Raw genomic sequence first — 22,771 nt, forward strand, 5'->3', positions numbered from 1 at the left:
ACTCTCAATGTGCTCTTTGAAAATAAGTTTTTTATCATAAATTAGTCCCAAGTACTTAACCTTGTCAGACCAACTTAAAATAACCCCATTCATCTTGACAACGTGATAATTGTTTGGCTTGAGGAAAGAAGCCCTACGCTTATGCGGAAAAATTATCGTTTGAGTTTTAGAAGCATTGGGAGAGATATTCCACTTTTGCAAGTAGGAAGAAAAAATATCTAAACTTTTCTGCAATCAACTGCATATGACACGAAGACTTTTTCCTTTTGCGGAAATGCTTGTGTCATCGCAGAACAATGACTTTGTGTTCTGGCCTCTTGAGGTCTCCTGTGGTCCCACCACAATTCAGGTGACTAACGAATAGCCTACATATTTGTCATCCTGGTGGCTGATGGTTGCAAACCATGTAGTTGAACCTACGGTTATGGTCCTCCAGAATCCCCTTTTGCTGGTCGGTTTCCTTGAAGTCAAAAGCGACAAACCTGTTCATTTTCTTCTTCAGAAAAGCCACAAAAACGAATTGTGAATTGTCATGAAAAATCTTTGGTTTGTTTATTCCCCAACATTCGCAAAACGCTTAAATGGAAATAGCTAAAAATGAGGTATTCAATTAAAATAAGACATTTTACCCACATATTGGGAGTAGGGTTTGCAATCCCGGGAACGATTTCCCGGGAATTACCTTTTCCCGGGATTCCCGAATCCCGGGAACAGAAATATTGATTCCCGGGATTCCCGAGCTCTTTAAAAATTTCGAAAGATTTAATATAGTTTCCTATACAATTTTGCAATGAAACTTAATTTACTATCGAAACACTAAACTAACGTCGTCAAAATGTATAGCAACTTTAAAGTGGGAATTATACGCAGTAAATATTTCCTTGAAATGACGGTCAATATTTACTTGCCGTGTACTATCAATTTATTTGCTTCGGTTATTTGTCGAAAATATTTGCTGTCTTGTTCTGTAATCGAAAAATTAGGCAAATATTTGCTTCGTCTAATGTCGGTCTTTGACAGTTAGTTCATTACTGAGCGAATAGTGATTTCTTTTTTTTGTTCATTGATGAAAATTATATTAAATTGATAAAGAAAATTTGAAACCCGTGAATCAATGCGACCGAAATTAAATAATTTAATAAAACTCAGTCAGCGTAATTTGGGTCGTGGCCACGATTTCACACGAAAAATTATGTAGACATTAAAATGCTCTAAAACTTATTTATTTGGAGTCGTATTGAAATGATTATTAATTATTCTATCATTTCCTTCCAGTTGGTTTCGGTATTTCCAAGAAAACTACCGAGAAGCCAAATCACGTTCTAGTTGAACAATCAAAATTCTTACATGGAAATCTACTCTCTAATCAATGGTGATACCAATTCCAAAAGGGTTTGTTATGCCAATGAAAACTAGATTTACTGTGCAGTTTATTTTTTGAACATAATTCGCATCGTGTAATATAAATATATTTGATGAAAAATAAACGAAGAGGCTCTGATGTAAACTTGAATAAGTTTTGGTTTGTAATTCGTTTTTCATGCGAATTGATAATGAAATTGAAAACGATTTTTTGATACTTTCTATCAGTAAACTTTATTTGAAATCTCATTGTTGCTGAGAAATTTTTTCCATTCCCGGTTCCCGGGAATTCCCGGGAAATGAGATTTTTCATTCCCGTTTCCCGGGAAATCAAATCCCGGGAATATTGCAAACCCTAATTGGGAGCGTACAAAGGGTTTTAGAACGATCTATTTCTTGTTCCAAAAAGTGACGAAAATAGACCAAAACGTATACCAGTTTCAATTTTTTTCAATTTAGATCTGGTATAAAACAAAATTTACACCACCGGTGCAGCAGTGAATTTGAGTTTGTTCCAAAATAATGGAACAAAACAACGATTTGGACCACCGCTGAATGATGCCCTAACCGTTGCAAAAATGTTCAATTCTTGTGGAGTAATTTATGGTTTTCATGGTAATCATATTAATGAGATAAACTTTGAATCACCATCAGTAGCAGCCTTGCAATTTTGATTGCACGCGAACAGAAGTAGTGCCCGCTACAATGATAGACGACGAGAAGCTAGCGGCGCTCTGCTTCACATACACTACCCGTCATAAGTTTGGAATCGCTTAACTGAGTATTGCAACACCCAGTTTGAATATTGCAACACCCCGAAAAGTTTAGCATCACTTAAAATGGGCAGAATAATGTAACTCTATCTTTCGATTCTGGAAACCTAGATAGTTGTGATCTTCAGCAAAGTTGCTCGGGAGGTCAAGGGCTTGTGATTGGCAGACAGTATAGTGCAAAATTCAGCCACAACGTCGCGCTAGTGTGCATGTAGTTTCGAGTGTTTTGAACGTTATTTAGCTCAATAATCCCGCCATTTAGAGAGTTGCGATTTTCAGCAAAGTTACTCAGGAGGTCAAGGGCTTGTAATCGACGGACAGTATTGTGCGGAATTCAGCCGCAACGCAGCGCTAGTGTGCATTTAGTTTTGAGCGTTTCGAATTCAGTTTAGCTCAATAATTTATCATTTAGGGAGTTGTGATTTTCAGTTAAGTTCGGAATTTTTCTTCAATGTGCTACTAGTGTGCATAAAGTTTTTAGTGCTTCCAACTTACTCTATCTTAAACTTTGTTTAGATAGTTGCAATATTTAATAACACAGTTACACTTTTCATTTACGTGATTCTATAAGCACTGATTGTTTACACATGGCGAAGTTTAACCAATTTGGGTGTTGACAATTTGTTCACTTAACACAAAACGTAAGCTTATGTGTGTTTATTATAAAGAAATGCTTTCATTTGAGGAGGTTACAACATGTAGCATGCGATTGTGTTGGTATGTTGACAGTTTGATCACCAACATTCACAACCCGTTTTACAATGGGGAAAATTGACGATATCGCGACTAAATTGATTACCCCGGCTGCAAACAGCTGCAGTAGACATCCCTTTAATACGATGTTGAAGGATTTGAACACCACAGAGAGCATTTCGTATCACACTGAATTGTAATGAAAATAGATTTGATGGAATAGTTTGGAACACACATGCGGCGTTATACTGTATTTCGACATGCTTGACCAGAACTGGTGGCACAAGCCGAACACCGCAACTTTGTGGGTGGTAATAATCACGCGATAAGTTAAAGTCTAAATACGAAAAACAGTTTTGAATTGTCTACCATGTAGAAGCCTTCAGTCTCAACAAGTTTGCTGAACACCGCAACTTTCTAGCAGGTCAGAATCGTGAGATTAGTTAGGTTCAAAATACGACATTTGTGTGCCCACTAGCGCCACATAGCGGTAAAATTTTACACTCAATTGGCTACCATACAATAGCTTTTGACCTTCTGAACAAGTTTGCTGAAAACCGCAACTTTCTAGGTTGTCAAATCACGAGATATCCGTCTATTCCAGGTGATGCTAAACTTTTCGGGAGGTGTTGCAATATTCGAACTGAGTGTTGCAATACTCAGTGAAGCGATTCCAAACTTATGACGGGTAGTGTATACTCTACGGTACTGTTGCTTTTACCTGCATGTTTTCTTTCAAGACATCAGTTTCTATTACGCTCTAACAGCAGGTTTAAAAATTGTTCCAGAAAAGGGGTTGTTTTCAACTTTTCGAAAAACTTTTACCTTCGAGCCATCAAATTAGTCTGGGTTCATGGTAGCAAACATAAATTGACTTATTGGGACGGGGAGACTGAGACGGGGATATTGATACAGAAAATATCACAGAGAATGGTTGGTATCTATTCATGTCGTTTGGCTAGGAATGCTCGCATGTGATTAAGTCATTGTTCGCGTAAATTTGTCCTTGACACTTTTTATCGATTTTTACCGCTTTGCAATGAAAAAATAATGATAACTAGCGTATTACAAATTTTTTTAACATTTCATCTATCCAACAACATATTGGTTGTTGTTATCCATCATGTGGTTATGCTGTTATTAGCGTTTGAAGTCTGACGCAACATTTGTCAGTTTATTTTTTCAATTTTACAGAAGGCATTTTTTACAATTTTACAGATTGCATACCAGTATAGAAAACAAAGACGTAGTCCCACGTCAATAAGAAATTGCGAATTTTTATAATAAAGAAGAGAAATGATTTGAATTGATATTTTTTTTACTTAAGGTACAGTGAATTACCCTTGCTTTGATGTTATAACCTGATTTGTGAGTCATCCGATACCGAGAAACAGATGATCCTATTATTCCAGATTCTGAATGGACAAAGCTTAAATTTCCCAGACAAACGTAACGTTCAATCTTATCAATAACTTCATGGATAGAACAAAGGGCTCACAAAGCACAGTAAAGCAGAGAGCCGGGTGTTATGACCTTTTGGAACAACTTCTTCTATTCTTAAGGTGCCATTCGTTTTGACGTAATTACTGGAGAAGATGAGGTTCAATATGCGCTCTGGGGAATTTTTACATGCTAGAAAAAAATTCAGCCAAATCGGCTCAGTAGATGCTGAGAAAAATTTACCACCAGTTGAAATAACATGGTTTCGAGAAAAACGCTGCCAATAGCGTAATACTCACTGTATTTGCACCCACGACACACAAAATACATCTTCAAATATACCTTAATCACTAGCCAAAATACCGAAACACTTCACTTCACCTCAAACATCCGAAGAGATAATCACAACACTTTTTACCTTTCACCTTCCAAAGTAGGGTCCCCCTTTAATCAGGTCATGCCATGTTATCAAATCGAAATTGGATATTGGGAATTCGATAAAAAAGTATTGTAGACAATAATTAGCAGAGCACAAACAAAAATCGGGAAGTGGTCGTGTGAATCATAAGCTGCCAGTAATACTTGGGAAGACTCCTAATAAAAATAAACTAAAATATGACCACGTAATTTAAGAACGATTCTCAATATATTAAACATTTTAGATTTCCATGAAATCACATACCCTCGATGACGCAGTGAAATAGAAGCTGATGAAACCTCCAACTAGAGGGATCGATATCAAATTTCTATTCCAAAACTCGATTCCCCAATACACCACAAGTGAACTGCAATAGATGCAATAGAAATTAATCCATGCATCTGTACTAGATATGAATAAATGGAGCCTGCAGGGCTGACCTAGCATCGCACCTTGCATCTACCCATGTCAATTAATGCATCGCAAAATTATTTGACACATACGCCTCTCGCTATCTCTCACTCTCGTTCTCTTTCATGTGATAATTTAATCGATCGTCATAAATTATTTCCGATAATTAGCTTGCATATGCTTTGACTGTTGCCCCAGCATGGGGAAGGCATTTCTATTCCCGAAATATGGTGCGATTTATTCAAAGTTTGCTATGCAAATCACTGTTTGGACTGGTGCGCAATACACCTAGACAATATTTGTATTTTCCTATTTTCGGGACGAATTATCGACTGACGAGACATAGAATCCGGTAGTATTATGGAACATGCATACCAATAATCTGCACATTTGACGCGTGGAGATTAATTAAACCATTATTTAAATTTTCCAGATGGTTTATTAATTAATTATCGATTCTCGATTTGATGGACCTGTTTTTTCACTATAAACATCAACACAGGAAGGTTGCGCGCCAGTATGATGAGACAAAAAAAAACGTGAAATTAAACAGTTCATTCATTCTTCTTGTGTTGCTTCAATTGCAGAGGTCCCAAAGCATGTACCGCTGGTTCATGGAATTCGACCCCGGTATCGGGTTGGGGACATCATCCGGGGCAATTGTACTTCGGCCCACTCTCGACCCGCAGCTAATCTGACGTGGTACATCAATGAGGTTCAGGTGAGTATTGTTGACTGTAAATGTAACTATCTGATTCACAAGCAATCGTTTGTACTAAACATGCAAAGTTGTGAGAGCTCAAAAAGATCATATAATTTTCAGTATAAAATCAATAGCATAAACTTTAAAACTAGGTTGAAATTTGAAATTAAATAACGATAATAAGTAGAGGTATATTTTATTTTCCTTTCTGATAGAATCAGGTTATGGTCAATATAATGTGAACCAATCCCCTTCATTGAAAATCGCTCAGAAAAATATTAAAAATATAATATTTTCAAAACTGACTATTGTTTGGTTGAATGTTTCTGATTGATCCCTAGGGATCTAAAATAGAACTCAAAATTATTTAAATTAATAAATAAAATGGCTTCCATGTGCGACCAACTCAAAATTGTCAAAACTCCACCGAAATCCAAAACGGATGACAAATAGACAATTCCACATGGTATTGCTCTAGACTAAGTTATTCTCCGCTCACAATCAAAATCTACAATAAAGCAACTAAGCTTTCCCAGGCCGAACCGAAACCAAATGCGCTTATTTTCCGCACTATTTCAGCCATAAATGTTGAGCATGACCGCCACTAAAATAATAACGAGCTTCAATTCATTCCACAACAAAGCGAACCACAGAGACCAATCAACGGTCATTCATTCAACTAACCGGCGCGGCAGCAGCAGTGGTTCGTACGCTGAATTTTCCAACCATTTTAACTCCTTTGTTGTATTTTTCCTCCACAAGTCGTAGCCACCATCAATTGATGCTATGCCGCTAGTGGCAATTACACAGAAAACAGAATACGCATAAAGTCATCACTACTTTCTCGGCTCCTTTGAAAAAGCCTCTCTCGAGGCCAGAAAAGAATACAAATTCTCTCTCGGCAAAGTTTTAAATTCCTTTTTTTGTGCTATTATAGTACAAAGCGTGGAACACGCAGTAGAACATTTGTTCGCTAAAGCTTCGGACAACTTACATCATCTATGGAATTCACCGAATGCTCGAATCTTTCCCTTTCCATGGGAGCACTTTCTTTTGAAATATGGCGCCCCGTTCGGAGTTGAGTGGTGGAAAACTTGTTGGAAAAGTGGAGTGATGTGGATACGATGATGCGGATTTTCGTTTGACATTTGCAGTAGTGTTCCGGTTAGTTGTGGCTCTGTTACAAGTTCCAAACGAGTGCGTGTGAATGTCAAAGCGGTTGAGCGTTTTTTTGCTCGACACGGTTGTGAAACTTTCTTTATTTACTAAGTCAACTTTGATGGAATGCGAGAATATATGCATAACTCGAAACAGATTACGAGAAAATCAATAACAATCAGCGCAGTCTCTCAACTGGGAGCTCTAGTAGACAAAGTTTCTCATTCTAAACTGCGTCTGGTAAGCTTAGAGGATTTATTTTCCTGTTGCAATCGAACCATACGAACGAATTACACGAATTACGTGCCACTGGCGTTCGGGTGGGCCAGCATTCCCAAGTTGAGCGAAATCTTATTTCACACCCGAGTGCTTCCGGTGTTGCGTCCACTTAAGAAAGACGTCGTCCCCTGGCTGGTGGCGTAAGGACGTACACTCGTATAAACATTTACGTACCACAACTATGTCACCGTTTTTATACACTTCAAGTGTACCCTGAAAGGCAACAGTAGCACAGAAGCAAGAACCTACTTCTGCGGAATTACGCTGGTGGCCTCATGCAATCGTCTGGAAGAACATCTTTTCACAATATTCATTGAACCGTAAGCGTAATTACAAAGTAAAGTTTCGATCATGAAGGAAAAGTTTTATTCCGTGTATGTGTGTGTGTGTGTGTGGTTACATGGTAGGAAAACTTTGACCTAAGTAAAGAAGAGGAAGAAAAACATTGATAAAAAATATACAAATAATTGAATCTGATAGGTTATCACCGTGGAGAGTTTTCTACCTTTCGTAAAAGTTCAATACGCCATGCGGTATGTGGTTAAAAAATTTATGGCAATTCATTGTTGGAATCTAAACACGACCACTGATTTTTTGAACATCTTAAAATTATTTTCACGATTTCTATTATGGAAACCCGCTTGACTTGACGAAACGAAGTTTTAATTTTTTAATTACCATAATTGAAAATGCGATTCATCAACGAACCAAAATTGCATAAGACTTCCCGGTCCGAAGCATCTTTTGCTCACTCTCAAACAATTGAAGCAAAAAAAAATCTCCCCTTACAAATTCAGCCACAACAATAGCTCCCGAACGAAGATCATAAAATCGTATTGTCTTTGCTGGGCGATGTAGAACCCGAAAAAATCAGGAACCCCCAGGTGCTGGTTCCCCACTTCCGTCGGCGTCGGTCGGTTGCCTTCAAACGACTTTTCATTTCGTGATTATAACTTTTGAACCGGGGACAAACAAAATTCCTTTCGCCTGGTTGATTACAGCCCAAAAGAGCGACCGCTTCGAGAATATCTGGAAGATTCGTCTTGAAAAGAAAGATCCCCGTTTTTTTTCATTCGCTCTCCCTGACGCTCTGGTCCTAAACTAACCCGTTCTCGATGACCAGTTTCGTATTCAAAGAAAATCAAGGGGAAAACTTTGCACCGGTCTGTCCTTTTCAACTCTTTCTATCGGTGGAGTGGGAAAGGGCCGACCACTCCCGAAGATAACAATTTGCATTTGAAACCCAGCCCTGGAATATTCTGCAAAAGTTAGAACAAAAGTTTCTTAACTTCAAAATAACCGTAGATGAAAGGAGATTCCGTGGGGCGGAGTTTGACCGTCGTATCCCTCTAACGGGTGCTGACCTCAACAAGTGGCGAACCGGCATCGTTTTGATGTCAGGCACGTTGTTTATCGAAAACTTTCCCGATAAGGTGAAGTGCGCTGCTAACCCATCGTTCAAAGTTCGGTTCGGAAAGAAAAACGAGGTAATTGGATATGTGTGAAGCTGTAGGCCAAATGTAGAACAACCTAGGCAACTGGTTTTTTTTTTCTTGTAATCGAAATGTTAACAAATGTTAGCAAACAGTTTGTGTTTCATTCGTTAATGTGAAATTTGTGCAAGCAACTAACACAAACCATAACCGTAATCCTCAGCATCCTTAATGTCGACCTAAATTTCTTTGACCGATATTCAGATAGAGAATGCCAAGCAGAACACAGGGCAACACTGAGGCGGTCGCGCAATTTGGAAACGAAACAGAACAAAATGAGCTTTTTTCATAAACCATCCCTTCTATGAGTTCATGAAAACAACATGGCAATTGGGCAATCATGTAGAATAGCATTGAACTTGACTCTTTTCATGATACCTCTCGAAAGAACAGAGCAGAGTCAATATAACATATCGGAAATATGTGATCACATTCTATCCGTTTAATATCAGAGAGAGCACACAACTTTAGTATAACGCTTGCTAGTCACACAGTCTACAGAGGAACAAACGCATGGCACGACAAACAAAAAACAATAAAACCTAATCTTCTTACAGGCTAATCCCTCACACATTCGCATCCATAAGCCGTTCCGAGACCACAAAACTGATCTGGAAACATCTGTCGTAGGGCTGCACTTCGTTGTGAGTGGACATCACTTCCAGAATGGCAAGTTGAAGGTGAGAAAAACTCTATCTTTTTTATTAATATATCTATTCATATTCGTAAGTAGGTTCATAAAATAGCAACCATCAGTTGAGTTCAACTGCAAACAGTAAAATAAATAATATGGATGTCAGCTGTTTTGCTATATTTTGAAATCAAAAAAACAATTTGAATCTTCACTAACTTTTACGCGGCCGCCTTTTTGTTTTGTGTTTTGTGTTAATGATATCATTTCCGCAATTTTTTGAGACGTTGGTCTGTACACATGGAAAGCATATTTTATCTTATTATGGCATACACATTTTCGCAACCACCTGGTTTGCTATAAGGGAACAAAAACGAGAGAAATACTTTCGCACAAACAGTGCTTCCATATTAACCGCAAAGTGTTTCTGCATTGGCCATTATTTAAACAGTTTAAACTGCTTTTGAAATCAAATTGAATAATTTGAAAACAAGTGGACGATAAGAAAAAAATCAGGAAATTATTAAATATGATCTACTTTTCAATACTTTATAATCTTGTCAGAATTTTTACATTTACTCACCTCAACTAGATCAATGCGGGAAAAAGCTTGCAATAGTTTTCTTCTGAAAATATGAATAAAATCTGGTGGCAGCACTGTATAAAATTTGTACATTGCAATATCAGCTGATTACACGTATGAACATATCGATTTTATTTGAGCGGTACGGAGTTGTTATGTAAGCTGCAAGGATGATTTTTTTGTGCTGAAAACTTTTGAATGGTGTTTGTAAAAAAACAAACCAACTAGAAAATTGATTAGTGAGCAAAAGTTCGCGTTCTACAGCCAGAAGAAAATATGTTTCAACTGTTATGATTTACGATGTTTTCGATCGGGAACTACCAGAGTAAACCTAGTTGGGCAAAGATTTTACGCACATAAGACTTAAAATATCATTGCCTTGTAACCATTCCTGTGCTTCTAGCCAAGTCAGAAGTGCTTAAAGTCTGCAGATACTTGAATGAAGTGTTCACGTAAGCAAACGTAGAAGCAACGAATTACTATGCGGCCTATTGAAGCCCACCGGGCTTGTTAGGGGCACTAAAATTCACAGAACCGATAAAAATGCTTTGATCTTTCAAAATTGTTTTCAGTTTGAACTCTAAGGTACCGTTACTGGAGACGCATGGTCGTTTAGAACCAAATACGCTTAACATTGGTGGACGTGGAAAGTTTTTGTTTGAAAAACTTTTATGCCTTAATTGTGCACATTTGGCAATATTCAAAAGAATATTAGCAAGCTAAATTGTCTATCTACGAAACTTGAGTGAGAAGAGATCTTAAATGACCGTTTTTTGTTAAAATGGTTAACGTTGCTTAAAAGCTACATATCTTCTGACAGCGTGTCTCTAAAGCAAGTTCTCTTGCCAATTTCCGAAGCATTAATTTAAACAAGTAAAGGATGGTATCCTAAATACGATTGCATGCATGACGTTGGACTACATAAGTTTTAATTCATCAAACTCAATTTTATTTATGGTGGTCATGAGAAGGATCACCTTCAATTGTTCTGGTATTAGTTATACGAATGAGATTGCTTGAGCTTTTTCAGTCTTTTTTGCAGAAATTATACGACAATCTCGGCTGGGGAGAAACTGTTATTGTCAGTAGGATCGTAGCGCTAGCCCCGCAATGTACACTTAACAGCTTGCTACGAAGTCTATGTACAGTAAACAGAAGGTCGAGTTTCGAATCGGAATGTAGCACCAAGGCTTTGCTTCATTTATAGCCTTTATGAAAATGTACATTAGACTGGGACACGGTTATATGGAAAAAAAGCGATGGTGTTATAATTTTGGCTCCCATGCACTTTTCGTGATCCTTATGGGTCCTATAACAACTGTGTAACTTCGCAGATCGATCGGTGAAATGCCCGATTTGCGCCCGATTTTTAAAGCTTCCATACGATTTTATATGGGAAGAACCACTTTTTCAAAACTTTTCTATAGAGATGTCCAGTTGGCTCTTAAAAATATTTCAATACATGATATTTATAGGAAACTAGCTGACCCGGCAAACTTCGTCTCACCCATTTTTGTGTTTAATTTAATAACTTTAAACATTTTCATTGATTCCTTGCGATTTATTTATAGTCTGCAAATGCACCACGAATCGTCCATAGGATATGATCAAAGTCAATAGGCAAATTGTTTGAAATGATTGGTTTTATCGGAATGACAACATCCTCAAACTTTTGGCTTACGTACATCACTTCTATTCTGAAAATATTCATATTGAGTGGTATTCGATCATTTTCAGTTGTTTTTCTGGCATCAATCTGATTCCGGAAATACCCATATTAGGAGGTATTCAGTAATTTTGTTGTTTTCCAGAAACTGAAAGTGGTCATCTTTGAATCCAAAATGAATTTATTTTGAATTCAAAATTTCTGTCCTCTGAGTGTCATTCTGGCTAAAGAAATACCCATATTGGGTCATTTTCGGCTGTTTCCCAGACACCGGAAATCGTCATCTTAGAATTCACAAAGGTGTCCGTGAATGATTTCTAGATTCTGTGCATCATTCTGGTTCCGGAAGTACTCATATTGGAATCGGTAATTTTCGGCTGTTTTCCAGAAACCGGAAGTTTCCATCTTACAATTCAAAATGTTGTCTAAGGTCGACTTGTGGCTATAGTACACCATTACGATTCCGGAAAGACCCATATTGAAAACCGGAAGTTTCTATCTTAAATTAAAAGATAACGCCTGGAGTCGAGTTTTGGCTTCTGTGCATCGACTCGATCATTGTAGGTTGTTTTCCGGAAAACCTGGTTGAAATATCTGTTTAATTTGTATGGGAGACCTGCCTCTCCTTCCAGAGTACGAAGGAGTATGAAACCACCAGAGAAATTTATGTTTTATTTGTATAAAAGCCCTCCCATCCAGGAGTGGGAGGGGTATTGAACCATCATTAAAATATTTTTTGCCAAAACCTTCACATGCTGAATTTGGTTCCATTTACTCGATTAGCTCTGGAGTTATGAACAAATTTGAGTTTCATTTGAAGTAAGGGTGTCAAACTATTATGGACATATTTGTCACCCCTGAAAATATTCACCTGCCAAATTTGGTTTCATTTAGTTGGTTAGTTCTCGATATGTGCAGAAATTTGTGTTTAATTTTCATGGAACCCCATCCTTCCAGAAGAGGGAAGGTGTCGAACCATTTTGGACATATTTGTTACCACTAGAGACATCCATATGTCAAATTTGGTTCCATTTACTTGGTCAGTTTTCGAGATGTGCAGGAATTTGTTTCATATGTATGGGACCTCTCCCCTCCAGAAAAGGGAGGGGTCTCGAACTATCTTAGTCATCTTTCTCGGCCCCTGTAATCCCTATATACAAAATTTCACGCCGATCAGTTCAGTATTTTCCAAGCCAATATGAATCAGATGGACGGACAGACAGAGCTGCTATTCTATAAGTTTAGATGGTTCAACCGATTACCGTAACGGTAGCCACCAGTCGAGCGTACTTCTATTTGTATTTAATTTTCGGTGGAAGCTTTCAGAAGATGACTATAAAATAACTGTCGAGAGTCATTTGTTCTGAATTGCTGTCATATTATTGTTGTTTATTGCGCCTTTTGCGATCTCATTTCTTCGTTGTATGGAAATTCTATTTTCGTGAATTCTACCATTTTCCTATGAATTTTCCTAGTTTTCTTGCCGTAACAATTTGCCTTGGACGAAGACGAGTACAACAAAACAAAGCCAGATCAAATCAGACATTCCGTTGTAAAGTTATGGGCGGTCGCACATATATGTAACTTTATTTTTTATAAAAGATTTTTCTCGGAAAAACTTTTCTGAAGACCGCAAGGCGCTACCTTGCTTGGGAAAAAAGATATTCACCCCAAACTGATTGAATATCTGACGAACGGCTCACAATTGAATTTTACTCTCATGGTTGCAAATTCAACCATGAGATGAGAAATGATATCGCTTAAATTTATCTTGGAGGCTTCCCCGAAGATACTATGAGCAAAAATCACACTTTGAAAATTAATTCCACGCGAAATTATTTCTCATACTTGAGCAAGTTTGCAGTAGCAGCATGCTGCAGCAGTGTTGCTGGAAAATTTCAATGGTAAACCGTCCGTCAGACATTCAAGAGTCAATTTGACTCCTCGCTTTCAGCAATATTGCGTTCTTTTCCTCTAACAGTGCGTTTATTTTCGTTTTTTCTTAATCAATAAAGCAATTTTAAATCCTAAAATTAAATTCAATTAATTGCTTTTCTGGTTTAGGTGGTTTTCAACTGAATCTGATATTATTTTTGTTATTCTTTTCCTGACATTTTTTTTAAACACTAAATAAACCACAGAAATAAACGTTTTCCATTTTTTTTATAAAAAATCACAAGGGTGACGTAGAACTACATAAGGTTGTTTATTGCATTACTTGTATTGAATATGTTTAAAATTTTGTGCAAAAGAGGAGTTGAAATGTTATGAAATTTTAGTTTGCACATACATCACTGAACAGGAATAAAACAAACACTATACAACGCAAACAAGTTTCAACAGGCAAATTTAAAAAAAATATTTTACTCAACACAAGAAACTATTAAATTTTCAATAACTTGTTTGTTGTCCTTATGAGGACTGTTGTTGTTCAATTTCATATCGGATATAATGTTGATCGCATCTGTGTGCTACCCCGACAAAGGAGATGGAGGCATTTTTTTGATAACACAGTTGAGAACTGTTTTCACACAGAAAATTTGACGGGCCATATACTTTGAAGGCCAGCACTCCAAAACATTTGTGTGTTGTCAAAATACGGCAACTTTTCATTAGAGTAAATGCAGGCTATGTACCTACTACTGATGCTACTCAATGCCAGCTTTTACTAGAGAAAGTGTCGCTTCACCAGCTGGCCCCAATATTGCTGCTGATGCTATCCACTGCTGCTTAAGTAAGGATTGTTGTAGTCACTGTCTAGAACTAATATGAGCTGTTTCGGCTGAAACAAGCTCTTATAAAGGCCAAATAGTACATTCCGAATTGCTAGGTCTATAATTCTGTCGACCGTGCTTGGGGAAGCAATCAAATAACAGCCAATCGTTTCAACGCGTTTTCTATTTCAAAGCGTTTCAACAAAGCGTTTCAACAAAGAGAGATTTCCAATAATATAGTTGCTTGTCTTATTAGGCGTGACAATTTTTAAGGTTTGATTATGCGATAACCTAACTTTTAGCTATTTGTGAAGAAAATAAAAAAAACCTAATTTTTATGCAGATAATGAAAGCTGTTTGGGTGTTGTGCTTATTACTGAAGAAAAAGTTAATTCGATATGTTCTGAGACATGGAGATGAAGTCAAAATTATAACTGTTCCAACATTTGAAGGTGTAAATTAATTTCAGAGAAAATATTCACTCTTCTATTAGGTATTTATTTCATCCTGCAAAAGACAATTTGCTGTTGAACTCAATATCGGATAAGATGCCAATCACAGCTTTGCGTCAACACTGACAGTGCGAATAAGGTATTCTTTGTGATAGATAACACAGTGAAAAGCTGTTACACTCAAAGCTAGACGGCTCATGTATTTTCAACGCCAGCTTCCCAGAACGTTGGTGTCTTGACATAATGAGGCAACTTTTCATTGGATGCATTTACTATTGCCCGCTATCGCACAGAGACACCATTTCACTAAAGGAGGTGCTTCTGTCTTAACTGGACCTGCTACTATCGATGCTGAGACCCGCTGCAACCGCTGCGCTATCCGTTGCCATGCCACAGCTGTGGCCACTATCTGTTGCATTGGTATCCGCTACACTGCTGCTGCGAGAACGCTCTTGTTGTCGCTGTCTAGAACTAATATGAATGGTTTCGGCTGAAACAGGCTGTTATATAGGCCAATTAGCACATTTCAAATTACTAGGTCTATAATTCTGTCGAGCGTGCTTGGGAAGCAATCATATAACGACCAATCAGAAGTCGAATTTCGCCTTTTGACAAGGCTTGACAATTTTCAATAGTGCAATAGTTTGAATAATAAAATTACAATTATCTTCATTTGAGAAGAATCTTAGAAGATTTTCCAATCTGATGCTGCCTGAACGAAGGAAGGAAACCGATTTATTAGCATTTGAAATTGGACATGTTTTTCACTTTTTCCGGTTTCAGATTTTCATTTTACATCCCTATGTAGCCGAGTATGTAGCCGAACTTCCTGAAAGACGTAGTTCTACGCTACGCTACACTTCTCAAGTCTCTCTTTTTTCTTCATGCTCTCCCCTCAGTAGCAACTATCGCGCACCGGCACGCAAATACTCTTTTGTATTGCTACTCAGTGACTATAAAGGAGTACGCGAGTTCCTGTTTGCGAGTAGGAGTACTCGCTTAAAATTGTTCGGTTAGGCGGAGGGCTTGAAAAACTGTGCTCGAAAACGAAAATACTTTCTCCATCTACTCGGCTTTGCTTCGTGCACCGACAGCCGACAGTAGGGCGAAGAATATGTAAAGTTTCGCATACTGGAACGTGTAGTATATTGGACACATGAGGTGTTGCACGCTGCTTATGAGCGGGACTAATAACACTGCTTACGACATGGGTCTAGAATAAACATCTCGAAGCGGGAAGATATTACGGCTAAAATCCCTCGGCTTTGTTAAAAACTGCCACAATTCAAAATTTATAGCTTAGAGAAAAACGGGGCTGAAAATTACCGTTGAAAAGAACCTTTTATCATTTCTACGAATATTTTGAAGTTTCCCATTCTCGTTGAATGTACTAGGGTGTATTATGTACATATTATGAGCAAGTTGTACTGATTTTTACCTTTCACTACCTTTTTTGTGAACCTTTGCGTATTTAGAAATAGGTCCTTGTGGGACGAACCCTAATACTAGAGTAGGGAACATATTTTAAGCAGCTTTAGGGACTGTGTATTGAGAAGAAATACTGAAAATGTGCAAGGTGAAATACAAACATGAATATATCAATTTGTTCAGTTTCATTTTCCTGTCAGCACCTATTTTCAGATTGTAAAAATGATCTAGCAAACTTCAACAATAGTGAATTAAAGATTCCAATCACCCCTAACCTTTTCTAAGCAGTTTGCATCTGTATAGCAGGGAATTTTCGTCAGCACCCGAAGTGGCGCCTGAATGGCTGCAATTATGATTGATTTTTTCCAATTGATGTTTATTCAAAGATTTTTCTGTTAATCGTGTCGTGTGTTAGACAGCTAGTTAATCGGAGCGTTCGTACTAGGCATTGAAGTTGCCGATAATGATCGAGATTCAGGTGTTTTGGGAGCCGTTTTTCTCCGACTGATTAAAATAGGCGCCACTGCTCAAGCCGTTCCTTACCCTATATAGTATTTTTCGTTAACCATCAATAACTGAAAATATACAAAATTTTGGATTGTGGCGGTTTCTGACGAAAACGACCATATTATATCAGTGTGGATATTGCACGTAGTCTGAATATGACGCATTTATGCGATAACTTAATGAAATCTACAATTGTATTAATCGTTTGGTTTTGTTTTTTGAAGTAGAATACTTCTCTCTGGAAATTCGGCTACATAGGGATGTGAAACGAAAATCTAAAACCGAAAAAAGTGAAAAATATGTCCAATTTCAAATGCTAATAAATCGGGATTTCCTTCGTTCTTGCCGCAATAGATTGGAAAATCTTCTAAGATTCTTCCCAAATGAAAATAATTGTAATTTTATTATTTAAACTATTGTACTATTGAAAATAGTCGAGCCTTGTTAAAACGAAAAATTCGACCTCTGATTGGTCGTTATATGATTGCTTCCCAAGCACGGTCGATAGAATCATATACCTTGCAATTGAAAATATGCTATTTGGCCTATATAAGAGCCTGTTTCAGCCGAAGCCGCTCATAATAGTTCTAGACAGCGACAACAGCAGTCATCCCTTAGCAGTGCAGTGGATACCAGCGATAGCAGATAGCGGCCACAGCTGTGGCGTAGCAATGGATAGCGCACTAGTTGCAGCGGATCTCAGCATCGATAGCAGCTGGGCCAGCTGATGCAGGAGCAGCGTTACCAATGGCAGCGTATAGCGGCCACAATTGTAGCATGATAACGAATAGCGTAGCAGTTGCAGCGGGTATATCTGACCGTGAAGCATTTATGCAATAATTGAATGAAAATTGCAATTGCAGCAATCGGCCTTTTTCAAGACTACTAAATGTTTTTGGGAGAGCATAATGAATGGTTATTAATAAACTGCAACTGAGGTTAGATGCTTCTGCAAATGCAGAGCAGTGTGACGTTTATTACGATTTGTTGATACTGTGCAGAACAAGCGGTATATACGGAACAAATCCGATTTTAAACAGAAAAGTTCGGCACGTTCTGTTCACGATGCTGAGTATGTTTTAGAAAATTCACAACACTTCATTAACAAGGATGTAACGCCTTGAAGAAGACGGTTATGGTTAGACATCACAGCAGAACTTCGACCTTCATACTCATGTCTATCATCAGCAATATCAAACACGCAACAATCTGCTCCCATGCGACACGTACGTTTTGTTGTACATTAGTATTACGACATACGGAATAAAAATTTTCGAACGTTGTGGAATAGTATAACTGGAAATAATTTAACAAGCGGTATATATGAAACAAATCCGATTTCAAAATGACTGACACGCAAGCAGCCGGGTTATCTTTCTTGTAAAAGTATTCTACTTCAACCTTGCGGTCGTGGCTTTGCACACAACCCTCCTGTGGTTTTTTTTTTTTTTTTCAAAGTTATTCCACGTTAGTAAATGATTTATATTGATTTGCAACTGTGATCGAAATCCGCCACAGATTCACAGTAGCTTGATATTCACCCCATCTTGATAATACTGTGCATGAACAGATGTCAATTTTGTAGATTCTGAATTCGTTGCAGAAAATTTGTCATATAAAATGTTGAAACGTCTCAAGAAAAGTGATTAAATCGACCTTACAATAGCATTTCGAGCCACATCCTGATATCTGCCACCAATAAAGGGCAGCAAAATAGAATTTTGCTGTCACCAAACTACACATCTGCAATATGCAACACGCAATAGCGTGGCTGAAAGTACTGCACTTTTACTTTCTGCTTCCATCCGATACGAAAAGAATTTGATTGTTTTCCCTCCAAGCCGCAACACAATACGTTTTGTATTGTTGCGTGTCACACTCGTTCCATTATTACGAAATGAGACAATTTTTTCGTAAATTTGAGTTACATACGAGATATAATTATTCTGTGTGTTGCTAAGCTGGGAAAATGACATAACCTGAGAAAAAACCACATGCAAAATAGGTTTAAAATGAACATCGAAAACAGAAAGTGAGCTCTCGATTTCTCAAACTAAATTTAATTTTTCATTAATTTACTACTGAAAAAATATACCACAAGGTTGAGGAAATATGCAACGTTCAGCTGTATTAAAACTATATGCATTTTAGAAGGGCACGTTTTCGTCACACTTTCTACAGCATGCCACCCTACTAAAGTAAAACGCCAACCTGCGTCAAAAAGGTTTAAAAAACTTTGAATTCCCAAATGTTAGTCTAGATAAATTTGGATAAAAACCATGACATACCCATGAAGTTGTATTGAATTCTAAAAGGGTGTTATCAAATTCAGGTCGAGTTGGTGCGCTCTCTTTTACACGGTTAAGAATTCCTTTACCAAAATTGTTTTTCCAGTTATGCAATACAGTATTAGGTTCAGAGTAGGTTAATGAGGTGTCTTTTAAACATCGATACGAAAATTTTATTCACGTATGAAGTTTGTGCTTATGCTCCAAAAATTCTAAAAACAAGTAAATTAAATCTTAAGCTCTTTTAAGGGAAAAGTTTTGAAATTTGAACACCTTTGCTTTGTTTTCAAATACTTCCGCAAGGTTACCAACAGAGCAAAAGTCGATCGAAATTCTATATCAGATAATAATAAGTTAAAAACACATTATAGTCATTTTAAAGCAAATGGACATAGTAAGAGATATTTAGGAAGGAGGTAATCTTATCAAAAATTAGAACGAATTTCCAAAAATCGTATGAAAACCGAAATCACCCTTTGTTTCAAATCAGTTTTTGTTTTTAAAATCAATTTTTCGCGATGTTCAATCACAAATTCAGTTTTTTCATTAACTCAGGCAGTTATCTACAAACCATCCCTCTACAACTTTTCTCTACCTCTCGTCAGACTTAGATATTTCTTATAACAAAAGCTTTAATGTCATGTATAATCCCAGTGTGCCAAAGGCCCTAGAAGGTTATTTTTTCAAAAAACCGTTAAAATCATAAAATCACTATATTTCCTGCTAGACCTAATAGATTTTGCTGAAAATTTGTAAATCACTCTACCTTATCAGAACTACCTACTTTGCCAGAAGATAAGCTATTCGGGAGAAGGCGTTCCTTAAAGAATTTTTTTTTTTTCGAAAAATGCCGTCAAAATCATCAAAACTACAAGAACTCGGATTAGAGTTATTGAAAATTTAGATTATCACTCTAGTTAAATACGAACTAAAGGGCAAAGTGATAATAGTGACAAGAAGATTCACAGGACGAAAATTGAAGAGGTTGTTTATAAGACACGACCGCAGAGTTAACGTAGAATACGACAGCCTGTCTTATGTCAATGTATTTCTTGGAATAGGTTTGGGAAAACACTCAATTGGGGTTAATTAATTTAATAGTCTCTCTGCTCCAGATGACGTTTACCTCTATAGCCGGTACCGGTGACGACAATGAACAACTATGTGAAGCTATGCGGTTTCACTTGCTGCCGTATCCAAACATGAATGAAATTGAATTATTTTGAGGCTGTTGTTGTATATAATTGCACTAAGATTTCTTAATTTAGACAGTGGCTACGAAGAGGTTATAGACGAGGTCAAATAGTGCATTCCCCATCTATAGTATAACAGTTCAAATAACAATTTTCTGAATTTTACGATAGCGTAGATAATTTTACAACTGATTGCTGCAAATAGTAAAACTTAAGCGAAAAATTATGTGATTCAAGCTCATTAGCTCAAAAATTCTTCAGATAAACTTTGAAGCTTAGCTGAAGTCAAAAAAGGTTTATTGTGTTTGTCAATGCTATTTATTGACAACTGAATTTTTTTTTCAACATGGCAAATTTTTCATTTAGTTCTGACTGATGTACAGTGATAATTAAATTCAACATGAGGTGATTTATTCGCAATTGTACATGAAAATTTTAATTGCTATACTACTAGCCATACACGCTATATAGCAAGCCACGTACACGCTATATAGCAAACCATACACGCTATAGACATGCACAGACACGCTAGACATGCTCACTCTATAAAGAAAACCATAGCAAGCCACACACGCTTTAAACATGCACACACGCGCTACAGTAATGCATACACGCTATAAACATAAACACACGCTATACAGCTAGCCACGCACGCTACATAGCAAGCCACGCACTCTAGCCACACACCGTATATAGCTAGCGACACACGCTATAAATATTCATACACGTTATGTGCGCAAAACCTATACAGGTCGGACTCGATTATCCGGAACATCGAAAAAAAATTCATTCCGGATAATCGAGTTTTCCGGATAATCGAATCACACACAAAATACTGAAATTTTGCGATAAACGAACATAAAATAAATATTTCTTTTCTTTATTTTACTTATATGATGCAGTGGCGTAACCAGAAGTTATTTCTGATGCGAAAAGCGATAAAATCTTGAGAAGCAAAATAAATAAATTGGACATTGATTATTTTCACTAAATTCGAACATGTATGGTAACAAATATGTCAGAAGGAATGATGAAGGCAAAATTTCGGAATAAAAGTTAAAAACGGACACCAAAAAAGTAAAATTCCGGATAATCGAGTCTAAAATTCCGGATAATCGAATTCCGGATAATCGAGTTTCCGGATAATCGAGTCTCCGGATAATCGAGTCCGACCTGTATATACATACGCTGGATTATGGTGGCTTCTCAAAGCACCTGGCGGTGCAAGTCTCTTTCAGTTTCGGGTTGTATTCACCCAAAGATATCTGAATTGGATTACCGCTGGTGGGGTCCAACTCAGATCGAAAGGAAGCCGAACTGAAAGAGGCAGGAACTGCAGCTAACCACTACCATCACCAATGTTGTCCGCTGCTGATCCACGCTGCCTTCGGCTACTGCCATCGGTTTTGATGTCCGCTGCTGCTGCCTGCTGCTAGTAAACTGATTTGCTTGAGAAGAAACAGTCTTATATATATCCCAAAGAGTGCATTCTCGGCTAACTACGTACTCCACTCTGACGTCCTTTTTAGGGAAAAGCAGAAAGCGACCAATCAAAAGTTGACATTTGAGTTTCGACAATGTTCAACAATTTTCAATACTACAATAGATCGAACAATCAGAATACAATTTTCTGCATTTGGACCGTTGCCTAAATGATTTTCCAATCGATTGCTGCAAAAAGGACAGAAATCGGTTGGAAACTGACTGAGTTTAAAACGTTTGAAATTGGACATTTTTCGTGACGCTCTCGATGTTTTCGGTTTTGAAGTTGGGTCCCTATATATGTTACCGTAAGACGTATTCTACGTCAAAAAATGTTTTTCTTGGAAAATACTTGGCGATTTACGGGGTGCTGTTTTCTCTACAGAACAAGATCCAGAACCCAAATGTAACATTTTATAAAACAACTAAAGAGTTTTTATTTGATATCAAATCCAGATGCATCATTCGGAAACAGACTGAAAAGGACTATAGTTTTTCTTGACGTTCTACGCATATTTGTCCCATGTTCCAAATCATGCAAACGAGAAAAACGATGTTAAAGTTTTACAAGGCTTTTACGCATTGCGCCAATGTGACAAATGCAGTCATGGGTTTTTAAGCAGTTTTACCTTGCAATAGACTGTTTTCAATAAATCTAATTGAATGTTTTGCGGTTTTACACTCTTTTCCATAAAAATACCCACTGGGACAATAATGTTGTAAACAAGGCTGTTAAATTTTTCACAAAAATGATCACGCCAATCGTGTTGTCTTTATAAGCAGGTGATCATAGTCGAGATAAAAGATTAGTTATTTGAATAAGTATCAGATGACTTACAATTACAAAGGGGAATTGTTTTTTCAGATTGCCCATATTTGAACGTTGTTAGGCTTTAACCATTTTGGCTACACACAAAAGACAGTTCTTATAACTTTCAATTAGTATGAATCTCATGCGTTTATCTTCTTATGCTCAAAAAGGAAAGGCATTCAGATTACAAACCAGCACACAATTCCGAACAAAGATATGAACGTTAAATAATCAAGCAACTGATTTTCGGTACCGAATTTCTGACACCCGTAATGTAGCCAAACGT

General features: G+C 37.3%; 1 protein-coding gene across 1 annotated transcript in view; it reads left to right on the plus strand.

Annotated features, from left to right (window-relative positions):
- LOC129727833 (uncharacterized) overlaps nt 1-22,771 on the plus strand; it is a 303,501-nt gene that overhangs the window by 272,575 nt on the left and 8,155 nt on the right. Inside the window, exons 5-6 of the mRNA XM_055686045.1 lie at nt 5,685-5,818; nt 9,288-9,410. Of these exons, the coding sequence (XP_055542020.1) occupies nt 5,685-5,818; nt 9,288-9,410 (257 nt within the window). The remainder of the gene's footprint in view (nt 1-5,684; nt 5,819-9,287; nt 9,411-22,771) is intronic.

This window comes from Wyeomyia smithii, chromosome 3 (assembly GCF_029784165.1).
Source record: "Wyeomyia smithii strain HCP4-BCI-WySm-NY-G18 chromosome 3, ASM2978416v1, whole genome shotgun sequence".
NCBI lineage: Eukaryota > Metazoa > Arthropoda > Insecta > Diptera > Culicidae > Wyeomyia > Wyeomyia smithii.